The sequence below is a fragment of the Mobula hypostoma genome, chromosome 9, assembly GCF_963921235.1.
Source record: "Mobula hypostoma chromosome 9, sMobHyp1.1, whole genome shotgun sequence".
NCBI classification, from domain to species: domain Eukaryota; kingdom Metazoa; phylum Chordata; class Chondrichthyes; order Myliobatiformes; family Myliobatidae; genus Mobula; species Mobula hypostoma.
The window spans coordinates 120,632,168-120,655,034 of record NC_086105.1 but is presented as its reverse complement, the minus strand read 5'-3'; the positions used below and the strand labels follow the sequence as shown (position 1 = coordinate 120,655,034).

The 22,867-nt window shown below is 39.7% G+C and overlaps 2 protein-coding genes across 7 annotated transcripts in view; one reads left to right on the top strand and one right to left on the bottom strand.

Annotated features, from left to right (window-relative positions):
* The window catches only part of carhsp1 (calcium regulated heat stable protein 1), a 79,008-nt gene extending 64,989 nt beyond the window's left edge, over positions 1 to 14,019 (top strand). For all 6 annotated transcript variants that reach the window (XM_063059023.1, XM_063059017.1, XM_063059019.1 and 3 more), the window contains one exon: positions 12,263 to 14,019. In XM_063059023.1, coding sequence (XP_062915093.1) covers positions 12,263 to 12,425 — 163 coding nt within the window. In that variant the 3' untranslated portion in view covers positions 12,426 to 14,019. The remainder of the gene's footprint in view (positions 1 to 12,262) is intronic.
* Positions 14,020 to 14,404: 385 nt separating this feature from the next.
* The window catches only part of pmm2 (phosphomannomutase 2), a 37,634-nt gene continuing 29,171 nt past the window's right edge, over positions 14,405 to 22,867 (bottom strand). The window contains exons 7-8 of the mRNA XM_063059016.1: positions 20,990 to 21,105; positions 14,405 to 17,743 (exon numbers count right to left, since the gene is read on the bottom strand). Of these exons, the coding sequence (XP_062915086.1) occupies positions 17,618 to 17,743; positions 20,990 to 21,105 (242 nt within the window). The 3' untranslated portion in view covers positions 14,405 to 17,617. The remainder of the gene's footprint in view (positions 17,744 to 20,989; positions 21,106 to 22,867) is intronic.

The following is a 22,867-nucleotide window of genomic DNA, read 5'->3' as shown; positions in this document are numbered from 1 at the left end:
CTACTCTGATCTTGTATATCTTGATCTTGGGAAGGTGCATTTAGTTCACTGGAGTATTCTCTTATTAATCCTTCTATTGTTCCCTTTACAATTTGCTCTCTCATTTTGGTTTCTTCATCCACAGCATCATCTGACAAATCCTCTAATTTCTTTTTGGTTTTCCATTCATCCAGCTGGGCTTTGGTCTTTGCATCTACTTTTACAAGCAGCCTTTTGACTCCTACTTGAAATACATTTAATGCACACTGTGTAGATTCTGGTTCTTTATACTCACAAAAGCCAAATGCTTGCAACTTTCATGAAAACCAAGCCACATTTTGCAAGTAACAGCCTGATTATGAGGCTTCTGATCTCCTAGATATGTTGGCTGCAACTCCTTTTTGTAGGGCTGGTTTTTGCCCCAGAGTCATAAATGACTTGATAATCTCATTACTGCAAATGCTTTTTCTCTGAGGGAGCTTCTTCAAGAATAGTTGGCTAGACCACTCAGGAAACATTTCAAACTATGTTTCCAGTCAGTGAAGTAGCATACCTGCATGTTTTCAGTCAATGATGCAGATAACTGATTTAATTCTTTTGGATACTTTGGGAACTGCGGAAGTAGTGATGATACAGAATAGGCCCTTTCCTTTTTGTTTAATTTATCAAATTGAGTGTCCACATAAATAAGGTTGATATTTGGATTTGGTTTCATTAACTTTTACAAAGTAAGTGCAATGAACCAGGGATAGAGGAACGAATTTCCTTTTTTTATGTTTATGTGTAAACAAAACAACCGTGTGTAATATGCTGTCCACCTGTAATTCCAGCTTGAAGTATTTTTAAATCTTGTGATGCTGAAAGAAATCGATAAATTTAAAGAAGAGCATTTATTTAGCATCTGCAGAACATTGCTATGGGCGGACATTCCCACTTGCTTCAAAAAATGCAGCAATTATACCAGTGCCTAAGAAGAATAATGTGGGCTGCCTTAATGACTATCGCCCGCTAGCACTCACATCCACAGTGCTGAAATGCTTTGAGAGCTTAGTCTTGACTAAACTGAACTCCTGCCTCAACAAGGACCTGGACCCATTGCGATTTGCCTATCGCCACAATAGGCCAATGGCAGATGCAATCTCAGTGGCTCTCCACACGGCTTTAGACCACCTGAACAACACAAACACCTACGTCAGGATGCTGTTCATCAACTATAGCTCAGCATTCGATACCATCACTCCCACAATCCTGATTGAGAAATTGCAGAACCTGGGCTTCTGTATCTCTCTCTGCAATTGGATCCTCAGCTTCCTAACAAGAAGACCACTATCTGTGCGGATATCCTCCTTGCTGACCATCAACACTGGTGCACCTCAGGGGTGTGTGCTCAGCCCACTGCTCTACTCTCTATGTACACATGACTATGTGGCTAGGCATAACTCAAATACCATCTATAAATTTGCTGATGATACAACCATTGTTGGTAGAATCTCAGGTGGTGACGAGAGGGCGTACAGGAGTGAGATATGCCAACTAGCGGAGTGGTGCCGCAGCAACAACCTGGCACTCAACGTCAGTAAGATGAAAGAGCTGATTGTGGACTTCAGGAAGGGTAAGACGAAGGAACGCATTCCAATCCTCATAGAGGGATCAGAAGTGGAGAGGGTGAGCAGCTTCAAGTTCCTTGGTGTCAAGATCTCTGAGGATCTACCCTGGTCCCAACATATTGATGTAGTTATAAAGAAAGCAAGGCAGTGGCTGTACCTTATTAGGAGTTTGAAGAGATTTGGCATGTCAGCAAATACACTCAAAAACTTCTATAATTATACAGTGGAGAGCATTCTGACAGGCTGCATCACTGTCTGGTATGGGGGGGTGGGGGGCTACTGCACAGAACCAAAAGAAGCTGCAGAGGGTTGTAAATCTAGTCGGCTCCATCTTGGGTATTAGCCTACAAAGTACCCAGGACATCTTCAGGGAGCGATGTCTCAGAAAGGCAGCGTCCATTATTAAGGGCCCCCAGCACCCAGATCATGCCCTTTTCTCACTTCTACCATCAGGAAAGAGGTAGAGAAGCCTGAGGGCACAAACTCAGTGAATCAGGAACAGCTTCTTCTCCTCTGCCATCCGATTCCTAAATGGACATTGAATCTTTGGACACTACCTCACTTATTTTTAATATATAGTGTTTCTGTTTTTGCACGTTTTTTAGTCTATTCAATATATGTTATTGATTTACTTATTATTATTTTTATTTTACTTATCATTATTTTTCTCTCTCTGCTAGGTTATGCATTGCATTGAACTGCTGCTGCTACGTTAACAAATTTCACGGCACATGCTGGTGATAATAAACCGGATTCTGATATTATGATTTTATTTTCTCCTGCAGTAGTTCAGTTACAAAAGCAGCCACTAAGATCCTGTGGAAAAGCTACTTGTTGTTTTATGCACTTGCAGTGGTATGCAAAAGTTTGGGCACCCCTAGTCAAAATAGCTAAGTGAGTAAAAGATGACCTGATTTCCAAAAGGCATAAAGTTAAAGATGATACATTTCTTTAATATTTTAAGCAAGAAAAGTTTTTTATTTCCATCTTTTACAGTTTCAAAATAACAGAAAAGGAAAAGAGCCCGAAGCAAAAGTTTGGGCACCCTGAATGTTCAGTATTTAGTAACACCCCCTTTGGCAAGTATCACAGCTTGTAACTCTTTCTGTAGCCAGCTAAGAGTCTTTCAATTCTTGTTTGGGGGGGGGTTTGCCCATTCTTCCTTGCAAAAGGCTTCTAGTTCTGTGAGATTCTTGGGCCGTCTTGCATGCACTGCTCTTTTGAGGTCTATCCATAGGTTTCTGATAATATTTAAGTTGGGGGACTGTGAGGGCCATGGCAAAACCTTCAGCTTGCACCTCTTGGGGTAGTCCATTGTGGATTTTGAGGTGTGTTTAGGATCATCATCCTGTTGTAGAAGCCATCCTCTTTTCATTTTAAGCTTTTTTACAGACGGTGTGATGTTTGCTTCCAAAATTTGCTGGTATTTAATTGAATTCATTCTTCCCTTTACCAGTGAAATGTTTCCTGTGCCACGGGCTGCAACACAAGCCCAAAGCATGATTGATCCACCCCCGTGCATAACAGTTGGAGAGGTGTTCTTTTCATGAAATTCTGCACCCTTTTTTCTCCAAACATACCTTTGCTCATTGCGGCCAAAAAGTTCTATTTTAACTTCATCAGTCCACAGGACTTGTTTCCAAAATGCATCAGGCTTGTTTAGATGTTCCTTTGCAAACTTCTGATGCTGAATTTTGTGGTGAGGACACAGGAAAAGTTTTCTTCTGATGACTCTTCCATGAAGGTCATATTTGTGCAGGTATCGCTGCACAGTAGAACAGTGCACCACCACTCCAGAGTCTGCTAAATCTTCCTGAAGGGCTTTTGAAGACAAACAGGTGTTTTGTTTGCCTTTCTAGCAATCCTACGAGCAGTTCTCTCGGGAAGTTTTCTTGGTCTTCCAGACCTCAACTTGACCTCCACCATTCATATTAACTGCCATTTCTTAATTACATTATGACCAGGGGAAACGGCTACCTGAAAACACTTTGCTATCTTCTTATAGCCTTCTCCTGCTTTGTGGGCATCATTTATTTTAATTTTCAGAGTGCTAGGCAGATGCTTAGAGGATCCCATGGCTGCTGATTGTTGGGACAAGGTTTGAGGAGTCAGGGTATTTATAAAGCTTTGAAATTTGTATCACCTGGCCTTTCCTAATGATGACTGTGAACAAGCCATAGCCCTAACAAGCTAATTAAGGTCTGAGACCTTGGTAAAAGTTACCTGAGAGCTCAAATCCCTTGGGGTGCCCAAACTTTTCATGGTGCCCCTTTCCTTTTTTCGCACTAAAATTGTACAAAGCAAAAGTAATACACTAATCTTGCTTAAAGTGTTGAAAAGAATGCTTCATCTTTAACTTTATGACTTTCGGAGATCAGTTCATCTTCTACTCACTTAACTATTCACAGTAACAGAAATTTTGACCAGGAGTGCCCAAACATTTGCATGCCCCTGTAAGTCTATTTGAAAACTACTAGATTTGCCCAAATGGAGTAATTGTAAGGACTGTTTAAAAACATTTTTTATGTACCAGCTATGAAGATGTGTTGTCATTTTAGTTTGTATTGCAGAATGGGCTGTTCAATGTGGGGTTGGCCGGAGGTAGACCATATGTAGCTAGAACTTGTAAATGTCTCATTTCAATGGAGGCAAAATGTACAGATTTTGTATTAATGCAGCAGAGCTACAATTGGGTTGAGCCATGGTGTTAACATTCATATTTAGTTTTGGAAATGAGGATCTGTATGTACCACAAGGAGAGGTTTGGTGTGATGAGAGTAATCCTTATTTCAACAAGTTTTTCAAGTGATTAATGTAAACGGCATAAGTCCAACACTGATGAAAAACTACTCTACATTGATAACACCCACATAGCAGCACCAGGGGTAGTCCACACGTATGCACTATGTTCAAAGTAAATGGATTTCTTTGGGGCCATTTTCTTTCCTATTGATTGAAGACACTTAAACTAATTTGTAACAGAAGCTGTCAGTAAAGGCCTCCTGGTATCCTTTTACAGATCTTCATGAGAGCCTGTATTGGCATCAGAATGTTTGAGGAACATGCCCAGTGGTTGCATTTCAGAGCCATAACAACATGGATTGAAAATCAAATAGAGTAGATGCTATAAATCTGAAATAAATACAGATCAAGCAGCCTCTGAGTCAAATTTTTGACGGAATCTGCTGAGTGTTTCCAGGCCCAAAGATCCCTACCACCCCCACTCCCCCCAACCTGATTCCAGCTCTTTGCTGTTTCCTTGACTGCCTCCAGCCATCACCCACCTGTCTGAGACTCCTAAATTCCTTTCCCACCTCTGTCGCTGCCCACCCAGCCCAGCCCAGCCCAACCCCGCTCCTTCATCCCTTCTCAGTCCACTGATCACTTACTGGCCCGGCTCACTCCTCCCCTACCCTCTCTGCGTTATGCCGCCTATCTTCCCTCTCCATTTTCAGTGGAGAGGAAGCAGAGTCTTGACCCAGAATATCATCAATTCCTCCACTTCCCTGCATGCTGCTGGAAATGCTGAGTTCATCCAGCCATTATCTGTTTTTAGCTGCAGACTCCAGCATCTGTAGCCTCTTGTGTCTACAATGTAGAGTCACCTTGATAGAGTCCAAGGAAGTAAATGAATTGCTTAGATTGATTTTTAAAAAAAAATAGGTAAACACAATTTAAATTGTAATTTTTTCCTCAATAAAGCAAGATTGAAAGAATACCATTTAAGTGAGATGGTCAAATCTTATTTAAAGTTATAAAATCTGCTGCTTCCTTAAAATAATTTTATATAAATATGAATAAACATGGAAATTTCCTTATTTATAAATAAGATGACAGTAGAGGGAACTTGGTCCAGAAACCCTCCTCTATGGTAAACTTGTTAATATTCTCAGAATGAATCAAAGCTTATATGAAGCCTGATTTCTCATTCTTATGCATGAAATGAAAAACCATTTACTTTTCAATATACTAGATTTTGTTTGCTTACAAGTTTCCTTCAGTTTTATTAATTCATCTTTGGTGATGGTTACCTGACTTTCAGAAATGGAAGTTGTTGCGGAAAAGTTGTACCATTTCCCTGCGGCACGCTGCATTGTCAACAGTTATTGTTGGTAATAAAACCCTTAGGATGATGACTTTAATTGTAACCTGTTTAGAATGTAGGGGGAGAAAAGGCTGTTTCTTTGCTATTACTCAAGGGGGATTCTGAAACAACAGACCAATAAGTGTATCAGGGAAACTTTTGGGTGGAGAGTAAACTTGTTCCAAATAACCCTGAAGTTCTTGCCCAAATCCTGGGGTCAGGTACCTTTGTATGTTACAGGTGGAAGCATTCAGATGTTAGCACATCACAGCTGAGTAACAGTGGGTGGATGACAGAACAAACTGCTACTGTGGATGAGGGGGGGACATGCGTGATAGAGTGGTAATTTGTTGGGCAAGATGCAGCCTATGTGTATCATAGTTGGACATCCTTTCACCTTGTCAGGTAGGTGCCAGAGTCTTGGCTGATAGGAAACAAATTTGTATAGGGGATGTGAAGCAGATAGCCTGGTGTACAGATATTCAGCATTCCTAGCAGAGTAATAGTAGGGTTCATAGCCTTCATCCTGTAACATGAATCAGTTGAATTATCCAGCAGGTTTGTCAGAAACACAGTTGTAGTGATTTAAACCTCAGCTCCTGAACTTCACAAGACCTGCCACCATTAGAAGAGTTCTGAAACAGAACTCAGCCTTGTTTTCCTTTTGTTCAAGTCTGACCCAGTGATTCATCCTCTCTCTCCTCCTGGTTGCCCAATTCTCAGTTGATGCGGTATTATTTAGTTTGATCTCGAGCATGGTACACTGTTTTTCACTAACCAGTCTTTTGCAAGTCATTACTTCAAACATTTCAACCAACATGCTGTACACCCACTCCACCATCACATCCTTCAGAAGTGTTAATGTTTGTTCAAACATCGGAATCAGGATCGGGTTTATTATCACTGACATATGTCATGAAATTTGTTTGCGACAGCAGCACAGTGCAAGGCATAAAAGCTACTGTAAGTTACAAAATAAATAATGGAAAAGACGAATAATGAAGTGTTCACAGGTTTATAGGTCTATTCAGAAATTTGATGGCGGAGAGGAAGATGCTGTTCTTAATTTGCTGATTATGTATCTTCCGGCTCCTGTACCTCCTCCCTGAAGGTAGTAACTTGAAGAGGGCATGTCCTGGATGCTGAGGGTCTTTAATAATGCCCTGAGGCACTGCATCTTTAAGGGGTCCTCAGTGGTGGGGAGGGTTGTGTTAGTGGTGGGACAGGCTGAGTCTATAATCCTCTGTAGTCTTTTGTGATCCTGTTCACTGGAGACTCTGTGTAACAGTGTGATGCAACCAACCAGAACACTCTCCACCTTGCATCTGTAGAAATTTGCAAGGGTTGCCTTTAACAAATTCCTGCTGGCTGATCTTGATGACTACATAATCACTAATTTTACCTTTTGGTATAAGTTCCTGCAGTTGTTAGAAAAAATTACATAACTACAGACCATTCATTTATTATTCTATCATTTGCAAAGGGAAACGTAGCAACATTTAATTTTCCTCCAGCTTACTAGCTATTCATCATGTATTCATTTTCACCAACTACTTGATAACATCCTGCTTGTTTTAGAATTTTATCTTCCACTATCAGGAAGTTTTGGGAAATGGTTAAGTGTTGTTGGAATGTTTGCAAGAACAATGCTTGTCCTTGGGGATGCATGTGCCCAGTTCTAGTGTATGCTATTTTATCTCAATATTTGCTTTGTGAACTTTAACAAAGATTGCAGTGTGCTCATAATTTCTAACATAAAATTTTGTTTAATTATTGAAATGTGGGTGTACAGCATAAGAAATGATCCTTGGTAACGTGTATAATTATTTGATCCTGATTTATGTATAGCTGCAGCACAACAGTCCCATTTCCTGAGCTAGTTTTAGAAGTTGTATGGGAATAACAATTTAAGTTGCTTAATTGCTTTCCAGAAAGTGAGCATAATAAAACCACCCACAAATTCCTTGTAATGAATCAGCTAAGCAGTTGGTCAAGTATATATCCACTGACTATTGGCTTTTAGCACCTTGGTTATTAATATCTGCAATCTGCAACATGTAATTTCCTTTTAAGCAATGTACTTTTAAATTGACTTAATGGACTACAGTTTTCAATCTTCTGAAAGACTTGGTGGACTTAACTCCTTAGCAAGCAGGAACGGTAACCTTAAGTGGATGAAGGTTCATCGGTATGGCTGGAAGTGGGTGGGAGGCAGGAGGGGGGAAATTCCAAGCTCAGGTGAAACACAGAGGAATGAGACCCCCCTCTATCTGGCATGTTGCTAGCAAATATGCAGTTGCTTGAGAACAAAATTGAGGACCTGAGGGCAAGATTGCCGTATAGAACTGAAATGAAGAACTGTTGTGTTCTATGTTTAACTGAGACATGGCTTACTTCCAGGATGCCAGATATAGCAGTCAGCCTCAAAGGTTTCTCGATTCACAGGATGGACTGAACTGCTGATTGGGAAAAGGCAAAAGGTGGAGGTGTGTGTTTGATGATAAACTCTTGGTGATGCTTCGATGTGGTGGTTTTGTCGAAATCGTGTTCCCCTGACCTTGAACACCAATAATCAAATGCCATCTGTTCTACTTACCTAGGGAGTTCACAACTATGATTCTCACTGGAGTTTGCATACTAGGCCAAGTATAATCAAATGCTGAGATACTGCATGATGCAGTCTTCAAACAAGAAACAGTCTACCCTGTTGCATTTCAAATCATAGTTGGGCACTTCAACCAGGCTTGTTTGAAAAGATCCCTGAACAATTACCATCAGTATATAACCTGCAACACCAAAGGTCACTTGGACCACTGCCAAGGAGTGCCTACTGTTCTATGCTCAGACTGTATTTCAGTCTGTCTGATCACTTGGCTGTCTTTGAGTCAGTGGACTTGGCTGTGTTCAAGGATTCATCAGTGGATCTGAATGAATACGCCATGGTTGCCATGGACTTCATAAAAGTAGTTGTAGATGAGTGTCCTTGCAAAATCATTCAGAGTCTTCCCCAACCAGAAGCCCTGAATGAATCGTGAGATCTGCAATCTGCTGAGGGTCGGATCATTCAAGTCTGGTGGCTAAGAAATGTACGATTTTCAGAAAGCTAACTAATGTACTCCAGGGAGCGCGAAGCGCAGAATCGAATATCACTGTGATTATTGTACACTCTAGTATCAATTGTTTGGCGACAATAAAGTAAAGTAAATAAAGCAAAGTAATGGTTGGTGGCAATTCCAGACTAAACGAATCAACAAAGGATGCTTAATAGATGTGGTAGGGCTTGAATACTATAATCTCTTATAAAGTAAAATCAAATGACATGGGCAACAACAGGCCTTTGCTTCCAGATGAGCTCAATGCCTTCTATGCTCACTTTGACCTTCAAAAACATTGAGGAACCATCATGAACTTCCATAGCCCCCAGTGATCCTGTGATTTCAGACTCCTGAGGCTGATTTGTGACCAACCTTCAGGAGGGTGAACCCACGAAAAGTATCTGACCCAGATGGGGTCCCAGGCTAAGTACTAAAGACCTGTGCTAATCAACTGACTGAAGTGTTCACTGAGATCTTTAATCTCTCGCTTCGGCAGTCTGAGGTACTCACCTGCTTCAAGCAGGCTTCAGTTATACCGGTGCCCAAGATGAACATGATAACTTGCTCCTATGACTATCGTGCAGTAGCACATGTAGCCATATTGATTCGGTGTTTTGAGAGGTTGGTGATGAAACGTATTAACTCCTGCCTGAGAAGTGACTTGGATCCGCTCCAATATGCCTACCGACGCAACAGGTCCATAGCGGATGCCATCTCATAGGCTCTTCACTTAACCCTGGAACATCTGGACAGTAAAGATGCATACATCAGGATGCTGTTTATCAACTACAGCTCGGCATTTAATAATGTGATCCCCTCAAACTAGTCAATAAGATTCAAGATCTCTGCTCCAGTACCTCATTGTGCAATTAGATCTTTGAATTTCTCACTTGCAGACTCCAGTCAGCACTGACAAATCAGCATCTAGGAGGGAGATTGGACATCTGGCTGAGTGGTGCCACAACAAAAACTTCTTAGTGTCAGCAAGACTAAGGAGATGATCATTGACTTCAGGAGGAGGAAACTGGAGATTCATGAGCCAGTCCTCATCAGAGGATCAGAGTTGGAGGAGTTCAGCAACTTTAACTTCCTTAGTATTATCATTTTGGAGGACTAGTCCTGGGCCCAGCAAGTAAATATGATTACAAAGCAAGGACGGCAGTGCCTCTACTGCCCTAGGAGTTTGCAAAGATTCAACATGACATTCAAAATGTTGACAAACTTCTATAGAACTGTGGTGGAGAGTATATTGACTGTCTGCATCACAGTCTAGTACAGAAACACCAATCGTCTAGAATGGAAAATCTTACAAAAAATGGTGGGTACAGCCCAGTCCATCACAGCTAAAGCCCTCCCCACCATTGAGCATATCTACACAGAGCGTTCTTGCAGGAAAGCAGTATCTAAAATCAGGGACCCACACCACCCAGGTCATGCTCTTTTCTCACTGCTGCCATCAGAAAGAAGATACAGGAGTCTCAGGACTACCACCACCTGGTTCACCCACCAGAGGGGATATCTTCACTTGCCCATCACTGAGATGTTCCCACAACCTATGGACTCACTCTTCATCTCACGTACTTGATATTTATTGCTAATTTATTCATTATTATTATTTTTTTCTTTTTGTGTTGCACAGTTTGTTGCCTTTTGCTGTTTGGTTGGATGTCCCAATCAGTGCAGCCTTTCATTTATTCTGTTCTGGATTTATTGAGTCTGCCTACAAGAAAATGAATCCCAGGGTTGTATATGAAAACATACACTGTATGTACTTTGATTAAAAAAATAGTTTGAACTTTGAGAAGAATAAACTGAAATGATTGATGAGACTGTCTGAATAATATGCTTTATATGGACTCAAATAAGATCTTTGATAAGGACTTCATCCAGGAACTTGTCGATCATCACATTTGTACTCAACACTTCTTTCAAATCACTTTTATTGTATGTACACTATTATAATACATTTTCCAGTGTTCCTTGGGACAGCAGGAAATTGCAAACTTGACGGTTTAAACAGTGTGGGAAACAGGCACCCAGCAGATTGAATGAGAGTTCAGTAACTAGGGCCTTAGTGATGAGATGGGAATACAGGATCTGGGTCCTTGACCTTTCAGAAGGGAGCGTGGGAATCGGGACTGTGGGACATGGGGGAGAAAGGACTCCAGTGGATCAGGAGGAGCGAGTGAGTCAGGGTCCTGGATAGTTGGAGGGAATCTGGGAACCACGGCACTGGCAAACGGAAGGGACTGTGGGAACAGGAGCAGTGGTGCATCCAGAGCATATCAAACATCTGGTGAGCCAGATACTGAGCCATTGATACTTCCACATGAGAATAAGGTGGATTATTCCAGTTTTGCTATAATGTACATTAGTTATTACCCTATCCTCCACTTTTGTAACTTCGATGAGATCAGTTTCCTTGGGCATCCTTTCCGTCTGATTAGATGAAAATGTTCCACTTTTGGTTATTCTATTGTTTCTAGTAATTGCTTGCTGGCAGATGCTGGAAAAACTGCTGTATAATTTCATGGTTTCTCCTTTTGCCTCTTTGGTTTTTACGTGCTACTGCACCCAGGTTTTTGTTGTTCCATGCATCTTTGGTACTTTAGGTGGGCACAGTGAGCCTTTCCCACTTCTGGTACTTCAAATGATAAAATGTAATGGCTTGCATAGGTGTACTGAGAGCATTGGCTATCTGCATCAACAGATTGTTGTACTGTCATGTTGTCAGTATTTATATAATGACTAACAAAATGGAATCTTCAGAAGAAAATAATTTCATAAGTAGAAATATAGAATTGATTTTCACTGTAACCTGATTTCTCTGACTTTTAGTAATTTTTCTCCTTCCCCCTTCTCTCTTTTTCCATTCCCCTCTGGATTCCTTCTTGCCCCCTTCTCTTCAGCTGCCGATTACTTCCCTTTGGTGCTCCATATCCTTCACTTTCTCTGATGCCCACTCTCCTCTCCTATCAAATTCCTTCTCTTTCAGCCCTTTTCCACCTATCACTTCCCAGCTTCTTACTTCATCCCCTCCCACCTGCCTTCCCCCAACCTTCTTTCACCCATCACCTGCCAACTTGTACTCCTTCCCCTCTCCCCCCCCACCACCTCAGTTTTATCCAGGCTACTTCCCCTTTCCTTTCCAGTCCTGATGAAGGGTCTCAGGCCAAAACGTTGACTGTTTATTCCTCTCCCTAGATACCGCCAGACCTGCTGAGTTCCTCCAGCATTTTGCATGTGTTACTCTTGATTTCCATCACCTACAGAATCTCTTGTGATTATGATTTAATAAAAGTAGTATGTACTGCAAAACTGTTATCGACGGAAAAGGATTGTAAAGAGATAAACATTATCATTAATTATCTACTAATGTCATAAATTAATATGCAATTTTGAATTATATAATGTATGAGTAAATGGATGCACAAGTATTATAGATTTATTTTCATGCAGAATATGCTGTCTGACTATATAATTTCTTTCCCCGTCAGTATTGAAGGAGAATATGTTCCAGTGGAAGGTGATGAGGTCTCGTACAAAGTCTGTCTAATTCCTCCCAAAAACGAGAAGAAGCAGGCTGTTGAGGTGGTCATCACCCATCTAGCACCAGGAACGAAGCATGAAACGTGGTCAGGACAAGTTATCAGCTCATAAAAATGGCCAGCAATTAAATCCTGCCTTCTAACAAGAGGAATAAGTGTGAGCAAATCTCTTGAGTGAAGTATCTGGGCAATGTCTAGTCCAACCAACTGCTTGCAGGATTAAAGATATTTTAGCAAATGTGTTGTACTTTAAATGCTTAAAAACAGTAAAACAGTTGGTTAATGGTTTGAATTTCACTCATACTGTGCATGTTTCTATTAAGGTGTCTGAGCTGGTGAATGTACACGTAGAGTTTTAAAAACATGCATCAAAAGTGCAGTCCTCCTCCAAAAAAAAGTTTCATTACTCTAACAATTATATTAAAATCCACACTTCCTTACTAAAGCAGGAATGCAATGCAAATTCACTTTAAACTGCACTGCCCTTGCAAGTTGTAGATTCATTAAATATCTTACATAGAGTATCTTGTTTTTAAATTATGGGCTTTATCATGTTGAGGAATAGTCATCATGCAATATTTACTGCTTCTCTAATGCATCTCCATGATACATTCCTCAAGATGAGCAGGTAAATAGGCCTCCGCCCAGTTCTCTGCAAACTAATTGCCAGGAGGTTAAGAACACTACAGAATTCCACTCTCCTTAATGCACAATATATGTGAAGTCAGTGGAGATGATTATCAAATGTACGTTGATTATTTTAGAGTTAGCAACCTGCAGACCTGCTGTGTAAATCTCTGGTTTCACCCTTTTGAAAAAATGCAGTGCCTTAAGATTATACCAACATTGATTTGGCACTGCTAATTTCTGTCAGGGTTCTGACCATCCAGCAGAGAAATGATCGATCAGTCCAGCTGGATGTGTGAAATCTTGTTTATCGGTTTTCAAGTGGATTTATATGCATTTTGGGCTTTCAGACTATAGATTTTGATTTGAATCTTCTATTTTCTTATAAACATGCTGTGTATCAGCTGATGGGAAGCATATTTGATTGGCTATTCTTTGTCATATCTTGGCAATTGTTTCCAATGGTACCTGAAGTTAATATGAATATCCAGGTAAAAGGGCATTCTGCTTTAAAGTACTTAGCCCTTGGCCCTAAATTTCGGACAAGTGCATGATAAACTTTTATACCAATGACTCCTCGGATTTGTAGGATCGAATAATTCTGTCAGTGTAAAAGGGGAATATCAATTTGTAGGATTATAGAGAACATAATTCTGGCTGTTTTAAGACATAGTTAATTGCTGATGCACAGCATGTGAATTGTGGGTGTTGAAAATGCCCTGCATTTACTGACAAGGATCTATCAAGGTAAGGGGTAGTCTGCACTTGTGTTTCAATATAAGAGCTTAAAATATTGTCATATCTTTGTTTTCTTGACTTGTGAAGAATATTTTTATTCTTCAGTGCCTTAGTTTCAATCTCTTCAAACTCAGTTTGGTTTCCCCATGACACATTAAGTGGTCTATATTTACCAAGATGAATATTGTATTTTAGTATAATCTGTTAAGTTCAACTATTGGAATTTGAGACACTTTGACAGTTAATGTATCATGTTGTGCCTTTTGGCATTGATATTATCTGTATTTCTGATTAGAGGACAAATAAAATTTGGTGTTTAAATGAATGGAAAACATCTTGCATTGTTTTTGATGTAAGTACATTACCAACCTAGTAAATTGCAAGATGACATTAACATCAAAATGAAAATCTTCCTGTAAGAATTTTGGACTGCTAGCACATTCTTTTCCAATTGTGTTTTAGGAGGATAAAAATCAATTAAAAACCAGGTGACAGAGGGGATGAAAAAGCCCTATTCATGATTACAAGTAGCCAGAAATAATTACTTGAACCTGATTGTAAATCTGGTGATTCTATTGAAGGGGAAATCATAGACAAAAAAAACCTAGCCATTTTATTATTTATCAGGAGACGATCGATATTACACATTTACTGTGCAGATAGAGATGAAAATTAGAACTGAATATGCTAATTTTATGTCAAAAATGAAACACATGAGTCGCAATATTTATTGTTATTTATTATTATATAAAATTCTTCCACTCCAATAATGGTATTCACTCAGAAAAGTAGTTTAGTTCTGTAGGTTATTTCATTTTTTTTTAACACATATAGGGTAAAATTAGCCAAATGTGACAATTGAATTATTTTTTTTCTCCAAAGGGTGTTTAAATACTATTTAATGCTTTCAGCTCCCTGCTATAATGTTTGAGATTCCTTCCAATTTTGAGTTGCCAATTACCCTGCTACTTGCTAATGGAAGCCACCGAGTTCCCCACTGAGCCTGTGCCAACTATCATGTCTATTTATATAGTTTCACTCGGTTTTACTCAAACAACTACAAAGATGCCTTGAATGTTATTGTTTCTTTTTCTACTACCCCCTCTGACAGTTCATTCTAAGTACCAACTCTTTGTGTGAAAAATATATCCTCAGATCTCTCCCCTCTCACTTTATACCCGTGCCTTCTCATTTTACACACTCCTACCAAAGGGGAAAGAGTGGATATCTACCCAAACTAATCCTCACTCTGTGTGTGTGTGTGTGTGTGTGTGTGTAATAGCCTGTTTAGTACAACATTTCAAGTGTGGCCTCATTTTTTTTAACATATTTAAAGTCACATAAGAATACTGAAGCTGGAGATTTGTGGACAGTTTTTCCAAGCTCAGTGATGGGTTATAAATCTTGATGGAAAAACCTAAATCATTGACATCTAATATGATGGACAATTTTAGAACAGGTGCTGCACTGTAGAGGGTTTGTTATATGTCAATGGGGAGAGATGTACAGTGACAAGGCAAGAAAAGCGGGATAGAAGATTAACCACCTTGAGGGAATATGCATTCTCTTCAGTTGTTTATCTTAATTGTAATTGGTCTTGTCATCACGAGGACTTTCTCTCGAAGGAAAAATTCAAGTGCAAATTTTATGTGCAACTAATGAATACAAATATTGTTGATGTGAATGATATCACATTTCAGAATTTTCTGAAGTTGAAGGATAATGCTTGAAATGAGAATTGAATCCTTGTTTCAAAATGTTTCACTATTTAATACAGAAACTGAATTGAACTTTTGATACAAAATCAATATTTTCCTTATGGCTGGTTGCAAATTTCAGGTCTGCTCACTTTTCCAGATACTTCAAATTCCTCCATGCTACTGGTAAGAGAGGTAAGACATTCTTCCAGCTGTATCTTATTAAAACAAAGGACAGAATAAGATGTTGGGCAGATAAGCTATGCTATTTTGGTTACTACTTATTTTCAGATTGTACATGTAAAACAGATAATTCAAGCAGCTGGCATAAACCTCAGAAAAAAAGTAAATGATGGTTGTTGGAGATCAAACATTTTGGCTGAAGAACATGTCTTCAGAGATTGAAAGAGTGCAGAGAAAACTTAAGGATGTTGTTGGAACTTGAGCTATAGGGAAAGATTGAATAGTTAGGACTTTATTTCCTGGATCACAGGAGAGTGAAAGGAGGTTTGTTCAAGTTTATGAGGGGTATAGATAGGCTAAATGCAAGTGGCTTTTGTCACTGAGGTCAGGTCAGACTAGAACTAGATGTCATAGTTAAGGGTGAAAGGTGAAATATTTTAAAAGGAACTTCTTCACTCAGAGGGTGTTGAGAGTGTGGCACAAGCTGCCAGAAGTGGTAGATGCAGGTTCAATTGTAACACTTAAGAGAAGTTAGGATAGGTATGTGGATGAGAGGGGAATATGGAGATCTATGGGCTAGGTGCAGATCAGTGGGATTTAGGCAGATTAATAGTTTGGCATGGACTATATGGGCCAAAGGGCCTGTTTCTCTGCTGTGGCTCCATGATTCTAACATTGAATTCCCAACACAGTCTAGGGCAATCTAACCTACTCACTGGCAATCTACTCTCCAGCCTGAATGATCACTCCATTATCTAGTGGCTCAGTGGAGCTGCCAAAATGCACCACGTTTACTGGCCAAGTTCACAACTTCAAAAAATCAAATGCGCTTGTAAAAAAGAGTGAGGTGAAGCCATGGCTTTGAATGGGAGCTTTAGCAACATCTTTGATATCTAAATGATTAACTGAAACATTACATGTAAAGAACTGCAATCCATAGTGCAGCAGATTAAAGGTTTATAAAGAAAGGACATTATTTCATGTATACATTTTGGTTATGCTTTTCTCCTTGAGCAACTTTTCTAAACTACATGACTACAGTCAATTTTTCTTGGAATATAAGCTACATGATATTTTAAATATTTTTTTTGGAAATTAAAGCCTTGAAGTGCACAGAATTAAATGTCATAGTTTACAGAATCAAACTTGCAAACTAATTAAATCTATTATAGATCTTTCTCATTACAGTCATGACATAAACCAGTGTCACATGACACAACGTCATATGTTGAATTTATGACTAGCTGTTTCCATTAAAATTTATATAGTGATGAAGATATTGCTTTTACATCGTATGGAATGAAAAAGGTTGGATACAGTTTTTATTAGTCTATTTCACATGCACATGTCTGGAGGTAGAACAGTTGTAAATTGACAGCCATTCTTACAGCTAAAAACCAATTCAGCCTGAAAGAAGATTTTAACCAGTAACTGTGGTCCCAAATATTTAATTATGAAACAACAGAACAGTCAACATCAGTTTAAAAACTCATGATAAATGACCACTGCATAACAATGATTTGTATGATTGTTATTAAAGTCTATCAACATTGGGCATGATCAAAACTACTACAGTAGAATTTCTTGCAGCATACACCATCCTTCCCTGTGACCAGCACGCATATGCTAAGCAAATCTAAAAACTAAATTCTATGTTGAGATACAAGTAACAGTGTTTGTTATTCTTGTTGACAACTTTGGTCCTGATTTGTAATTTAGCTGTTTTTTTTCCCCCCTGTAAAAAGGAAATGTCATTTTGGACAGGGTGTAATAATTTATTCATTACATTAATTCCCTGCCTATGTTATAAAGTAAATAGTTTCTAATTGCTTTTAGTCAGTCAATCTAAGTTTAATATCTATGCAAGATTCTACTTTAAAGGTCCGTTGAAAGAATCTTCTATTAACAGTCAGATCTTGTTCCATCAAAATGTAGTGATTTTTTGTTGTGCAGGATTACTGTACAAATAGTTACAAGTGCTAGACATTGTAGATATAATTCAAGTATTTACTTCACATTGGAAAATGAGTCGTCTTTGGCATTTCCAACATCCACAACTTTATGATTGAGTACTGGCACTTGAGTTGAAAAACAGTTCATCACAAATCCTCCTAGTGTCTCCTGGGCACGTCACAGAATGACCAATAGTCCTTGCATCAATGTAGATTTCATAATCGTTCCCTCCCTGCAAATGAAAGGTAACTTGTGATTAGAGAAGAACTGTAATGGATTGTTTTCTAAACAATTCATATCATAGTTAATCTGAGGAGTTTTTACATTAGGATATTAGACAGATTGATGGTAGCTCAATGGAAGGCAAAAAACAATGTAGATTACAAATATAAAGATCATTAAAATATTCTGAATCCTTTAATGTTGAATAGGACTTATGCAGGAATTCAGACTGAAGTGGTGCTTTAGTCAAATTATGCATAGAAATCCGATTAGAAATTGCAGGAAGCATGCCGAAATGTGAACCCTTTCTCTTTATTACTTTACCTGTGGAATGATCCAGTATTCCCTATTTTGGGGAGGCATTGCGGTAGTAATGCACCACATGAAGATAACTTTCCCGACATTGGTACTGAACTTATCAATAATTTAATGAGGTAAAGTTTTAGCTGTAAGCTGAGAAATATGTTGGTCCTGACCTTCCTTTAAAAAAATCACGTATTCTCTATGGTACAAGTAAAGTTTCTATGCACACTCTGGATATTGGTAAATGCCTTATTAACGTAGGCTTCAAAGGCAGCTTGAACCCACAACGTCTGCACTGGGAGTTTTAAAGGTGGAGGAAGGAACCAGCTGTATTCAGGTAAACCAGATTAACCAACAGTGTCTTAAAGGAGGCCAGGCAGCAACTTTTATGTGTGTTGCTTGAAATTCCAGCATCTGCAGATTTCCTCATGTTAGTGTCTTAAATACACATTTTTAAAAAGTGCAGCTTGTGGTTTTGAAATGCTGTGATAAGCTATGGTATCCTGCCTCCATGAATCAACCAGTCATGCTCTGGTCATCTTCCTCTGCCACAGCGGTGACCTGAGTTCTAAAGGGATAAACCTTTCAACGGCCAGAATTTATGGATGTCCTCACATCTGGGAATCTGGCACATGACTATGCAAAATGGAGAAAAAGCATTGAGAGTGGTATTAAAAACTTTGAATTTATGCAGCAGGTGCACAGAGATACCCTGTAAAAGTGACAAATGGAGCATACCATCTCACAAACTACCCAAACATGAGGAATTCTGCAGATGCTGCAAATTCAAGCAACACACATCAAAGTTGCTGGTGAACGCAGCAGGTCAGGCAGCATCTCTAGGAAGGGGTACAGTCGACGTTTCAGGCTGGGACCCTTCGTCAGGACGTTTTTGATGTGTGTTACAAACTACCCAGTAGTTTTCCTTGTCCCTACCTCCTGGCCCATCAGTGGAACAGTCAATGGTTTGCATATTACAACGAATACCCCATGGCTATTAAAAACAGTGGAAGCAAGTTATCCTCTATTGAGAGATTGCTTTAGTAGAAAAGAATTTTGGCCGACATTGGCAGCTTGCTGGTATGCTGGGCCTGAGGGCATCTAGCTGATTTGTTCCAGTACAGAGCTTAATCTCTTTGTTCAGTTTGTGCTAGAAAGTTAATAGAATGACCCTGGCTTTCAGCTAGGTGTTAATATTTACTCTCAATGGTTGCTTTTTGACAAAAAGAGCCCATTTTTACAAAAACGATTTGTAAAAGCTCTCCACTGAATCAATAAAACCAGACATGAGCTAAAGCAACAAGCATGTCTCAAAATTAGACTGCAGTGCTTTTTTGGTGCAGTGGAACATCAGTGCTAGTGTCAAGTAAATGCTCCTATTGTCACAAAATTAATCTGTAACAGGTGCATGTCACAGGTTGCATATCTGAACACTTTGGTGTAGATTCTGACTGCACCAGATTAAACTTAGTTCCACTTCAATCACATACTCCTTAGCAATCAAGGAAACCTCCAAGATCCTGTTTCAGCTTGTATTTTTGGTGAAAACTTCCAATAAGTGTTAAAATGCACTTTTAGATACAAATGTTTTTTATTATAATCATATTTGCTGTTGGTACAAAATGTAATACACCAACAGGAGTTCAATCCAATTTCCCATGTAAAACCTGATGAAGGAATTTTGCTTGTCAGCCAGAGTTCTACACTGTCATTAAAGCTCTATAGGCAGAAGGTGGAATGGTGTTAAACAGGAGTGAGAATCCTCTAACTGATACTGCATTAACTACTGCCTCACTGAATGATTATTTGTTAAGGAGTTCATGGTTCTCCAATCTGAGCATTCACAATTACATAAAACCCAGAGCTTCAAAAGAAACGTGCACTCCTTCCTGATACTGCAGATTGCTGCCTCAGGAAGGACCACAAAAACTGTTCTATGAACTTATGGTGTAACCTGTTTTCTCTATTAACTCCCTACCTTCCCATAGATAATCTGAGGTATGACAAAAAAAAAAGGCATCCATTAGTCTTGTGAGACCATGGATTTGCGCCTTGGAAGGTTTCCAGAGCGCAGGTCTGGGCAAGGTTGTATGGAAGACTGGCAGTTGCCCATGCTGCAAATCTCCCCTCTCCATGCCACCGATGTTACAGGTTGGCACCGGTGTTGTCACAGAGCAATGTGTGGTTAAGTGCCTTGCTCAAGGACACAACACGCTGCCTCAGCTAAGACTGAAACTAGCGACCTTCAGATCATTAGACCGACGCCTTAACCACCAACTAGAAACAGAATCAGCTATTTAAGAAATACTGAAAATGGAAGAAAAGCTAAGCACAATCAATCCACAAACAAGGGAAAATCTGCAGATGCTGGAAATCCAAGCAACATGCACACACAAAATGCTGGAGGAACTCAGCAGGCCAGGCAGCAACTATGGAGAACAGCACAGTCAACATTTTGGGCCAAAACCCTCCAGGACTGTTCCGAAGGGTTTCAGCCCAAAACGCCGACCTTACTTTTTTCCATAGGTCCTACCTGGCCCACTGAGGTCCTCCAGCATTTTGTGTTTGTAAGCAAATTAATCTTCAAAATGTTTGAAAACTCATGCAGTTGATTTAGTATTCCCAAGTGACTTTATTGTAACAAGTTAAACTTGGGACTGAACAATTGGGAGAATGGTGATGGGAGATGGGAAGTGAGGTATGGGACTAAAAGGAGGGATGGGAGGCTTAGGAGAAGGGATACTTTGGGGTGGGGGGGGAGAGTAATGAGAAGGGAGCTAAGGTAAGTATAAACAGGCATTGGTCTTGGTGTGGTAACAGAATGGAAGTTCTATATCGTGTTATATTGCACTGGGCTTCCCACTCTAAATGAAGTGATTCCAGTCCGGTTCCATAAGGTCACTTGAAATTTTAATACATTAAGTTTTGCAGTATTAAAACACTCTTAACTCACTGGTGAAGTTTTATCCCCAAAAAAGTGGATGGTCTTTAAGTTATCTTTCTCGAGGATTCCCAGACAGTATCGCTTATCCCACCCATCCGGAAACACGTCAAAGCTGATCTGCCCACCTAGAGAATTGGAAAAAGTAAAACAGGTTTGACATGATGCTGCACTTTCAAATGCTGAAACCTCTTGTGCTAATAACTATAAATAACACATGAAATGTTTATTATTATTATTATTGTAATCAAGATTTAGCACACATCCTTCAAGAATCTCCTTGGTAGTTATACAATCAACCAACAAAATATTTGGTTTGATGCTTAAAACAGGCAAGTGTGGGTCTTGAAACTGGGCAGCTGCTGGACTTGCCTTGAGAAGCCATACTTAACCATGGTGAAAATTTTGGAGATCATCCCAACAGTAATGAGGAACAAAATCAGCTAGATCAAATCAGTCTGCAAGTCCAAACATGAACTCCCTGTACTTCATGGTTTGACTAATCATGGTCTTCAGTTCTGGTCTCAAAGTCAAAATGAATTTGATTTCTAATAAACTGCATAAGACATTATGCATTCCATATGAAATTACATAAAAATATAGTTTACTTAATTACTGGTCTCTTTATTTGTGTGAGGTGGATTAACAGGATACAAGCTGCTTGAGAATCAGTGGGATAATATTCTGTAGAAGCCGGCGGCGTGACGCAGCTCGCAGCAGTCACTCCGGTGGTGATGTCTGTTATTTGTCAAGTAGGGTGCCGTGCACAATCCTGATTTGATGGAGACTGACGTGAGAGCACAGAGGAACATCTGGTGAAACTTCTGAAATGCCTGCTTCGCTGCTGCTGCTACTGTGCTGTCCCAAATCTCCGGAGGAGAAGGCCCTGAGCCCTCAGCTTTGCTTGTTGCTTGGCGGCTGGGGTGGGGTCGAAGCACTTGGCAGAGGATGGTGCTCAGAGAGGCTCAAAGTTTTCGGACGGACTCAGAGTCCGCTGCGGTCGGGTGCTTCCAATGGTGCTGCATCGGTGAGTTGGTGGCGCTTGGAGGTTCATGGCGGGGAGAGTTCCTCCCTTCTGCCGCCTGCGTAGGATGATGAGTCTCTCCGGACTTTGAGATTTTTTTTAACTGTGCCCATGGTCTGCTCTTTATCAAATTATGGTATTGTTTTGCACCGTTGTAACTATATGTTATAATTCTGTGGTTTTGTCAGTTTTAGTCTTGGTTTGGCCTGTGTTTTTCTTGTGATATCATTCTGGAGGAATGTTGTATCATTTTTTAATGCATGCATTTCTAAATGACAATAAACGAGGACTGAGTGTCCTCATAATCTATAATATTAATATAGGAAATATGGATGCTAAGAACCAGGCTTCAAACCCATATTTCTATATTGTTTTGCAGAAGCACTCTTCTAATGATTCATATTGAAATCACATAGTAAACAATCTGCTCTTTATTACAAAAGCAGCTGCCAGAGGTTGATGCTGAGGGTACCCACTTGACACAAATAGTCCTATAAACTAATCATAGTATTTATACAGACATTGACTGGCTCCTTAACACATGTATAGGAGATGTATACATATGTATACTGTATACACGTATACTGTATCGAGATATGACCATGAGACCAAATATGGAGGGAATATAATGGGCCATATCAAGGAAGATGAAACTGTGCCATGGGAACATGTATCCAATCACACAAGGTCCATAAAACCTCCATGGCATGAAACACTTGAGATCAGGACCAGGGAAATAAAAGATGTAAATAAGTGTGAATTGTACTAGATGGTTGAGAACAAAATCTGAATAGACCGGACACTGGAGCTACTATAGTATTAAGGCATAAGCATCATTGAAAAACAATTACCTAGTGGGGACATGC